The sequence below is a fragment of the Pongo pygmaeus genome, chromosome 2 (assembly GCF_028885625.2).
Source record: "Pongo pygmaeus isolate AG05252 chromosome 2, NHGRI_mPonPyg2-v2.0_pri, whole genome shotgun sequence".
NCBI classification, from domain to species: Eukaryota; Metazoa; Chordata; class Mammalia; order Primates; family Hominidae; genus Pongo; species Pongo pygmaeus.
In genome coordinates, this window is record NC_085930.1 from 736,870 (window position 1) to 747,233 (window position 10,364).

General features: G+C 38.7%; 1 protein-coding gene across 1 annotated transcript; it reads right to left on the reverse strand.

Annotated features, from left to right (window-relative positions):
* Nucleotides 1-8,564: 8,564 nt before the first annotated feature.
* On the reverse strand, nt 8,565-10,128 carry LOC129033458 (olfactory receptor 5H2). Its single transcript, XM_054482072.1, has one exon. It carries the CDS (start codon nt 9,743-9,745, stop codon nt 8,801-8,803), a length of 945 nt encoding a protein of 314 aa, XP_054338047.1. The 5' UTR covers nt 9,746-10,128; the 3' UTR covers nt 8,565-8,800.
* Between the last annotated feature and the right edge of the window lie 236 nt (nt 10,129-10,364).

Here is a 10,364-nt window from a genome sequence, read left to right on the forward strand (position 1 = left end):
CTGGGACTGATCAGGCAAACAACTCAACCCACAAAGAATAAAGAAAAGTTGGGCAGGGCGATGGCCTCCCCAGGAGTGACGGTGATATGGCACCAAGGGAACACCCACCTCCCAACCAAGGGAAGCAGGGAGGGAATGTGCAACCCTGGGAAGTCACAGTGCAACCTTCAGATCAGAAGATCCCCTTGTGAGCCCACTCCACCAGGGACTTGGGTCCGACACCCAGGGCTGTGTGGAGTCTCAGCAGAGCAGCTGCTCAAGCACACACAGAGACCCAGGAGCTTTACATACGATGGCTCTGGGATCCCCAACTGCAACTCAGGCAAGGTGAGAGGTTCATACATATCCCTAGGAAGGGAGCTGAATCCAGGGGGCCAATCAGCGTCAGTATGTGGGCCCTATTTCCATGGCACCTCACAAGATAAGACTAGCTTAGAATTCCAGCCAGCCACTGGCAATAAGGTAGAGCCTGACTGAGACAGGACAGAGTCCCCAGAGGAAGGGAAGGGAAGGCCACCATCTTTGCTGTTTGGACAACTCAGCTATTCCAGCCTGCAGGCTTTGGAGAGTCCAAAGGGTCCAGACAAGGAAGAGACTTCTCAGCACAACACAGCTTCTTTAACAAAACATGGCCAGACTACTTCTTTAAGTGGGACCCCAATCCATCATTCCTCACTGGCTGGAACCTCCCAGCCGGGGCCTCAAGCCATGCCTGCCCATATTCTTTGGACAGAACTCTGATCTCTCCCTGGGACACACTTCCTGGGCGGAAGGGCAAGCTGCCACCTTTGTTGTTTGGACAACTCAGCCATTCCAGCCTGTGGGCTTTGGAAAGTCCAAGCTGATCAAGGCAGAGGCAGTTCTCCAGCATGACACAGCTCTTATGTTGAGGTGTGGCAACACTGCTTCTTTAAATGGGACCCTGATCCATTCCTCTTTGCTGGGCGGATCCTCCCAGCTAGGGCCTCCAGCCACCCCTACCCATGTTCTACGGCTGACAGAGTTCTAATTTCTCCCTGGGATGGAGTGCTGAGGGGGCAAGGCGAGCCAATGCCTTTGCTGTTTGGGCATTTCACCCAGTCCAGCTTGCAGGCCTTGGAGAGCCCAAAGTGATCAGGGGCTTAAGGGGTCCCCAACATAGCACAGCTGCTCTGCCAAAATGTAGCTAGACTGTTTCTTTAAGCAGGTCCCTGATCCTGTTCCTCCTGACTGGGTGAGACCTCTCAACTGGAGTCTCCAGCCACCTCCTACAGGTGCATTCAGGCTGGCAACAGGTCAGTATTCCCCTGGGACAGAAATCCCAGAGGAAGGGGCAGGTTGCCATTTTTGCTATTTTACAGCCTTCACTGGTGATACCTCCAGGTACTAGAAAAACTGCAGTGACTAGGGTCTGGAGTGGACCCCCCAGCAAACTGCAGCAGCCCTACAGAAGAATGGCCAGACTGTTAAAAGAAAAACAAACAACAACAACAACAAAACACAAAAATCCCATCCAAAGGTCAGCAACCTCTAATATTGAAGTTAGATAAGCCCACAATGATGAGAAAGAATCAGCACAGAAACACTGAAAACTGAAAAAGCCAGAGAGCACCGTTTCCTCCAAATGACTCTAGCAAGGATTCGGAATGGAGCTGAAGTTGAGATGATGGAAATGACAGAAGAAGATTTCAGAATGTAGATAAAAATGAACTTCACTGAGCTAAGGGAGCACATTATAGCCCAATGCAAGAAAGCTAAGAATCATGATAAAATGATGCAGGTGGGGACAGGCAAAATAGCCAGTACAAACAGAAATATAACTGACCTGATATAGCTGAAAAACACACTACAAGAACTTCACAATGCAATCACAAGTATTGACAGCAGAATAGACCAAGTGGAGAAAAAAATCTCAGAGCTCGAAGACTATCTTTCTGAAATAAAACAGGCAGACAAGAATAGAGAAAAAAGAATGAAAAGGAATAAACAAAACCTCAAAGAAATATGGGATGGGATTATGTAAGGGACTGAATCTACACCTGATTGAGGTACTCAAAAGAGACATGGAGAAGGGAACCAACTCAGAAAACATATTTCAGAATATCATCCAGAAAAACTTCCCCAACCTGGCTAGACAGGTCAACATTCAAATTCAGGAAATGCAGAGAACCCTGGTAAGATACCACATGAGAAGATAATCCCTGAGACACATAATCATCAGATTCTCCAAAGTCCAAATGAAAGAAAAAATGTTAAAGGCAGACAGAAAGAAAGGTTAGGTCACCTACAAAGGAAAGCCCATCAGACTAACAGTGAATCTCTCAGTGGAAACCCCACAAGGCAGAAGATATATGGGTCAATAATCAACATTCTTAAGGAAAAGAAATTCCAACCCAGAATTTCATATCCAGCCAAACTAAGCTTAATCAGTGAAGAAGAAATAAGATCCTTTTCAAAGAAGAAAATGCTGAAGGAATTCATTTCAGCCAGGCCTGACTTACAAGAGCTCCTGAAGGAAGCACTAAATATGGAAAGAAAAAGCTGTCACCAGCCACTACAAAAAACATACTGAAGTACACAGAGCAGTGACACTATGAAGCAACCATATAAACAAGCCTGTAAAACACCAAGCTAGCATCATGATGACAGGATCAAATCCACACATAACAATACTAACCTTAAATGTAAAGGGACTAAATGGCCCAATTAAAAGACACAGAATGGCAAGCTAGATAAAGAACCAAGATCCATTTGTATGTTGTCTTCAGGAGACCCATCTCACATGCAAAGATACACATAGTCTCAAAATAAAGGGATGGAGGAAAATTTACCAAGCAAATGAAAAAGAACAAACCAGTGGTTACAATCCTAGTTTCTGACAAAACAAACTTTAAACCAACAAAGATTAAAAAAGATAAAGAAAGCCATACATAATAGTGAAAGGTTCAATTCAACAAGAAGAGCTAACTATCTTAAATATATATGCACTCAATACAGGAGCACCCAGATTCATAAAGCAAGTTCTTAGAAACCTTCAAGGACACTTAGACTCCCACACAACAATAGTGGGAGACTTTAACACCCCACTAACAATATTAGACAGGTCATTCTGACAGAAATTTAACAAAGATATTCAGGACCTGAACTCAGCTCTGGATCAAGTGGACCTAATAGATGTCTACAGAACTCTCCACCCCAAAACAACAGAATATACATTCTTCTTATTGCCACATGGCACTTCCTCTAAAATTGATCACACAATTGGAAGCAAAACACTCTTCAGCAAATGCAGAAGAACTGAAATCATAACAGTCTCTCAGATAATAGCACTATTAAATTAGAACTCAAGCTTAAGAAATTCACTCAAAATCATACAACTACAAGAAAATTGAACAACCTGCTCCTGAATCACCTTTGAGTAAATAAATGAAATTAAGGCAGAAATCAAGAAGTTCTTTGAAACTAATGAGTACAAAGATACAATGTATCAGAATCTCTGGGATGAAATTAAAGCAGTTTTAAGAGAAAAATTTACAGCACTAAATGCTCACATCAAAAAGCTAGAAATATCTCAAGTTAACAACCTAACATCATGACTAAAACAACTAGAGAACCAAGAGCAAATAAACCCCAAAGCTGGCGGAAGACAAGAAATAACCAAGACAAGAGCAGAACTGAAGGAGACAGAGACATGAAAAACCTTTCAAAAGATTAACAAACCAAGAGCTGATTTTTTTGAGAAAATTAATAAAATAGATAGACCATTAGCCAGACTAATAAAGAAAAGAGAGAATATTCAAATAAACACAATCAGAAATGATAAGGGGGATATTACCACTGACCCCACAGAAGTCCAAACAACCATCAGAGGATATTATGAACACCTCTGGACATAAACTAGAAAATCTAGAAGAAATAGATATATTCCTGGACATCTGCACACTTACAAGACTGAACCAGGAAGAAATTAAATCCATGAATAGACCAATAATGAGTTCTAAAATTGAGGCAGTAATAAATACCATACCAACCAAAAAAATCCCAGAACCAGACAGATTCACAGCTTAATTGTACCAGACGGGTGGGATAAAAAAGGCTGTACCATTCCTACTGAAACTATTTTTTTTTTTTTAATTGTGAAGAAGGGCTGTGGTGGCTCACACCTGTAATCCCCGCACTTTGGGAGGCCAAGGCAGGCAGATCATGGGGTCAGGAGTTCATCACCAGCCTGGCCAACATGGTGAAACCCTGTATCTACTAAAAATACAAAAATTAGCTGGGCCTGGTGGTGGGTGCCTATAATCCCACCTATTTGGGAGGCTGAGGTAGGAGAATCATTTGAACCCGGGAGGCAGAGATTGCAGTGAGCCGAGGTTGTGCCATTGCACTCCAACCTGGGCAGTAGGGCGAGACTCTATCTCAAAAAAAAAAAAAAAAAAAAAAAGAAGAAGAAGAAGAAGGAACTCTTCCCTAACTCATTCTATGAGGCCAGCATCACCCTGATACCAAAACCTGGCAGAGGTACAACAAAAAAAAGAAAACTTCAGGCCAATATCCTTGATGAACATCAATGCAAAAATCTCAGCAAAATACTGGCAAACTGAATCCACCAGCACATCTAAAAGTTTATTCACCACTATCAAGTAGGCTTCAACCCTGGGATGTAAGGTTGGCTAAACACAGGCAAATCAAAAAATGTGATTTATCACATAAACAGAACTGAAGACAAAAACTACATGATTATCTCAAAAGATGCAGAAAAGGCCTTCAATAAATTTCAACATCCATTCATGTTAAAAACTCTCAATAAGCTAAGTATTGAAGCATCAAGCCTTAAAATAATAAGAGCCATATATGACAAACCCACAGTCAATATCGTACTAAATGGATAAAACCTGGAAGCACTCCTCTTGAAAACTGGCACAAGACAAGGTTGGCCTCTCTCACCACTCCTATTCAACAAAATATTGAAAGTTCTTACCAGGGCAATCAGTCAAGAGAAAGAAATAAAGGTATTCAAATAGGAAGAGAGGAAGTCAAACTATCTTTGTTTGCAGATGATAAGATCTTATATCTGGAAAACTCCTTGTCTCAGCCGAAAAGCTTCTTAAGCTGATAAGCAACTTCAGCAAATTCTCAGGATACAAAATCAATGTGCAACAATCACTAGCATCCCTATACACCAACAGACAAGCCTAGAGCCAAGTCGTGAATACACTTCCATTCAAAATTGCCACAAAATAATGATATACCTAAGAATACAGCTAACCAGGGATGTGAAAGAGCTCTACAAGGAGAACTACAAAACACTTCTCAAAGAAATCAGAAATGACATAAACAAATGGAAAGACATTCCATGCTCATGGATAGGAAGAACCAATATCATTAAAATGGCCATACCACTCAAAGCAATTTATAGATTCAATGCTATTCCTATCATTAGATTCTTCAAAGAACTAGAAAAAACTATTTTAAAATTCATATGGAACTAAAAAAGGGCCTGAATAGCCAAGGCCATCCCAAGCAAAAAGAACAAAGCTGGAGCCATCATGCTACCCAACTTCAAACTATACTACAGGGCTACATTACCCAAAACAGCATGGTACTGATACAAGAACACATACATAGACCAATAGAACAGAATAGAGAACCTAGAAATAAGACCACACACCTACAACCATCTGGTCTTCCACAAACCTGACAAAAACAAGCAACAGGGAAAGGATTCCTTATTTAATAAGTGGTGTTAAGAGGACTAGCTAGCCATATGCAGAAAATTGAAAATGGACTCCTGCTTTACAACATATACAAAAATCAACTCAAGAAGGATCAAAGTCTTAAATGTAAAACTCCAAACTATAAAAACCCTAGAAGAATACCTAGGCAATACCATTCACGACATAGGCATGGGCAAAGATTTTATGATGAAGACACCAAAAGCAATTGCAACAAAAGCAAAAATTGACAAATAAGATCTGATTGAACTAAAGAGCTTCTGCACAGCAGAAGAAACTATCAACACAGGGTAAAGAGGCCACCTAAGAATGTGAGAAAATTTTTGCAATGTGTGCATCTGACAAAGGTCTAACATCTAACATCTATAAGAAACTTAAACATATTTACAAGACAAAAACAAACAACCCCATTAAAAAGTGGACAAAGGACATGAACAGACACCTCTCAAAAGAAGACAGACATGCAAACAACAAACATATGAAAAAAAACTCGACATCACTGATCATTAGAGAAATGCAAATTAAAACCACAATGAGATACCATCTTGCATCAGTCAGAATGGCTATTATTAAAAAGTCAACAAAAACACCAGATGCTGGTGAGGTTGTGGAGAAAAAGGAATGCTGATTCACTGTTGGTGGGAGTATAAATTAGTTCAACTATTGTGGAAGACAGTGTGACAATTTCTTAGAGACGTAGAGGTAGAAATATCATTTGACCCAGCAATCCCATTACTGTGTATATACCCAAAGGAATGTAAATCCTTTTATTTTAAAGACACATGCACACATATGTTCACGCCGCATTATTCACAGTAGCAAAGACATGGGATCAACCTAATGCTCATCAATGATAGACTGGATAAAGAAAATGTGGTATATATTTATCATGGAATGCTATATAAACATAAAAAGGAATGGGATCTTGTCATTTGCAGGGACATGTATGGAGCTGGAGGCTATTATTCTTAGCAAACTAGCACAGGACCAGAAAATCAAATACAGCATGTCCTCACTTTAAAGTGGAAGCTGAATGGTGAGAATACATGGACATATGGCAGGGAACAACACACACTGGGACCAGTTGAAGGGTGGGGGTGGGAGGAGGGAGAGGGTCAGGAAGAATAGCTGACGGACGCTGGGCTTAATACCTGGGTGACAGGATGATCTGTACAGCAAACCACCATGCCACACATTTACCTATGTAACAAACCAGCACATCCTGCATCCCTGAACTTAAAAGTTGAATTTTTTTTAAAAGAAGCATAAATAAAGTGCTAATTGTTTTAAATGAATGAACACTCCCATCCTCTTCCAGGTAAGCAGAAAAAGCTTTGTGGATGAAAGTTTTATAAAATGGTAACATTTCATACACACCTTGAAGAAAGTTATCATTTCAAATGCAAGTGACTTAGAGGTGAGTTGCAGTAGTAGGGATTCTCTGTGGAGAGAGCTATATGAAAGAAAACATGCACCTGACAGAGTAAGGAGTGTACAGAAGTCTCCTGGTAACTCACTTTGGCTGCAACACAGGTTCCACTAAGAGAATTGTGGAGGAAGAGTCTCCAGAGTTAAACCAAGAAGTTTTTTTGCAAAAGATCTCAAATAATTCAGGGTGAATAAATACTAGTTGAGTAATATATATGCATATTATACAATCTGTACAGACATATAAACAAACATATCCATATGTATATATTCATATATAGATATATGTACCACATATGTATATAATCTGCTAGCAATGACAATCCATTAAAAGTTAATTAAGTATGACGTGACTTAATTAAACTTAAATGCACAAATTATCTGGCAGCATTGTTTAGGAAATAAGAGACTATAAAAGGATAAGGGAGATACTAACTAGAGTCTTGCAAAACAGACAGGTGAGTTGTTTCAGGTTGGGGACCTGGGTGATATAAATAGGAATGTAGATGAAATTATATAAATAGGGATATAGATGAAATTTTAGTGTTGAAAGAGGAAGAGTAGGGGTGACCTGAAGATGGATCACTCATAATACAGCAAGAGGATGTAGTGTGAGGAAAGGTAAAATTTAAGGACTTCTGAGTCACAAAACATCCATACTCTTGCTTATTTTCACACCTTTCCCGGCCACCTACTGGACACGATGAGATCATATCATTTTAGCTTTATTTGATCTTTGGTAATATGCATTTAAGGCCACTTTCTATCCATAACAAATGCTTATAATTATGGAAATATTACTGATTTCCTTTTCTTATTGTTTTCATTTTTTTTAATGCTAGAAAAATTGATAGCATTTACTTTCTATTCTGGCATTTTTCTTCTCTACATCCATGCTAACTTAATTTTTAAATTATCTGTTAGCTTTCTGAATTCATTAGCAATGTGAATCTTTTCATGTTTTCCAGTATCATTCAAATACAACTGTAAAAGGCCTCTGAAGGCATTGTAAGTAAAGAGAGGCAAGTTGCCTCTTATTACTCATAGAAATGAATAGAGATAAAAGTACCCTCTTAGAGTTTGGCCTTGCCTTGACAGTTGTAACTCACTTCTCATTTTATGATTGCATTTCCCATTCTATTTACTGCTTCAAGTGATATATGAGTTAAATTCTTATAAGAAGTGAAGTTCCCCAATTCCAATAATCTAGAGTAAAAGACCTTTTGAGGGACAGCTGATTCCTGAGATCTTTATCGCTCAACCAAACACAAATCTGCCACCACAATCCAGTTAAATGTGATGTTTCCAGACTATACAATTCTGTCAGCTGTATTATATCTCCTACTCAAATACTTTTGAGAGAACTACATTGCTTAACACTTAAGGCATTTATAAAGCCACATGAAGGGTATTTAAACCTATAAATGTTTTCATTTGTTTTCTGCTTTAATTATCTAATATGACATGAACACCAGGTTAAAGTTCCTTGGATGCTTTTGAATAACATATATAAATATTTCAAGGAGTTTATTAGGTATAAAACCTTAAGTCATTAAAATGCTAAAACAATTATAATTACAATAACTGAACACTTAACGAAACACCTTATCTAACTGCAAAATTCTTTTTACTAAAAATGACAGATATTACTATGAGATCTAAACATTTCTTTTTACCATTTTTGTGAATGAATCTATTACTTGTTTATTTCTCAGACTGTAGATAATGGGATTTAGCAAAGGAATTACGATTGTATAAAATAGAGAGTCTATCATATCTTGGTCATCTGCTTGTGGAGATGCAGGGCGCACATACATGAAGAGAAGTGGGCCATAATATAAAGAAACAGATAAGAGATGGGCTCCACAGGTGGAAAAGGCTTTCCTTACACCTCTAACAGACTTCTTTTTTAGGACTGTGAAAAGAGCAAATGTGTAAGAATTAAGAACTGTCACAATGGTGAATACCTGAATTGAGCCAGACAAAATAAAAACCATTAGAAAATTAATAGAAGGGTCAGTACAGGAAATCATAAACAGTGGTATAATATCACAGTAAAAATGATGTATTATGTTGGAATTGCAGAAGGTTAATCTGAATATAAGGACTTCATGAATTAAGGCATGGAGGAAGCCACCTAAAAATGAGAAGGCTAACAGCCGTATGCATAGTGAATTGTTCATAATCACTGGATATAGTAAAGGTTTGCATATGGCTATATAGCGATCATATGCCATTGTTGCCAAGAGAAAACATTCTGTAGTTCCACCAAATGCAAAGGAAAAAAATTGAATCATGCATTCAGACAGAGATATCATCCTGTTTTTGGCCAAGAAATTAACCAACATTTTAGGAGTTACTGTGGAAGATATCCAAGCATCAACAAAGGCTAAACTCCCAAGAAATAAGTACATGGGGATGTGAAGTTGTGGGTCATTCCAGATAAGAGCAATCAGACTAAGGTTCCACACAATAGTGTTGAGATAGATCACCAAGAACACCAAGAACAGGGGCATTTTCCACTCTGGCTGATATGTAAGTCCTGTGAGAACAAACTCTGTCAGCAATGTTGCATTATCCTGTTCCATGTCCTCGTTCGACATCCCTGAAATGAAATGCAGTAAATGTAAAAGAGCATTCACTAAGACTTATAAAGCAAATAGTGGGGGAGGGAAGTTGATAGAAAAACATACTCTTATTACAATACCCTTTTAATTTTCTTTCATATTCCTGTAATAGATGGAAACTGTTTTGGGAAATATAAGAAATCAAAATAAATGCAATCATTTTAATTCTAAAAATGTGATCAAATAATCTACTTTTAAAATGCAGATGACAGAAATGCATGTAATGTGTGTTAACTTAAGAAAATCACTATTTGTAAATTTAGAAAAGGACAGAAGACTTATTTCTTGTAAGGGGTTACAGCCTGCAACGTGGCCATCAAGTAGACTGGGAAGCCTGCCTCTGGCCAAGACCAGAGACAGGCACATCAAAGGAGGAGGGCTTGAGGTAGGAGCTTTAGGCTAAATAAGTTGGCTAAATATACATATTCAACAGGTGACGGGAGGATCTATGAGTATTCATGAAGGTAGTCTTGGCACATGCATATTGAACAAACATGTATGTAACATACAACCCATGTTCACACTGGAGTGGAGACAACATTTAAATGTGTTACAGTTAGGCCCTATACATCAAAAAATCTTCTCAGGACATGAA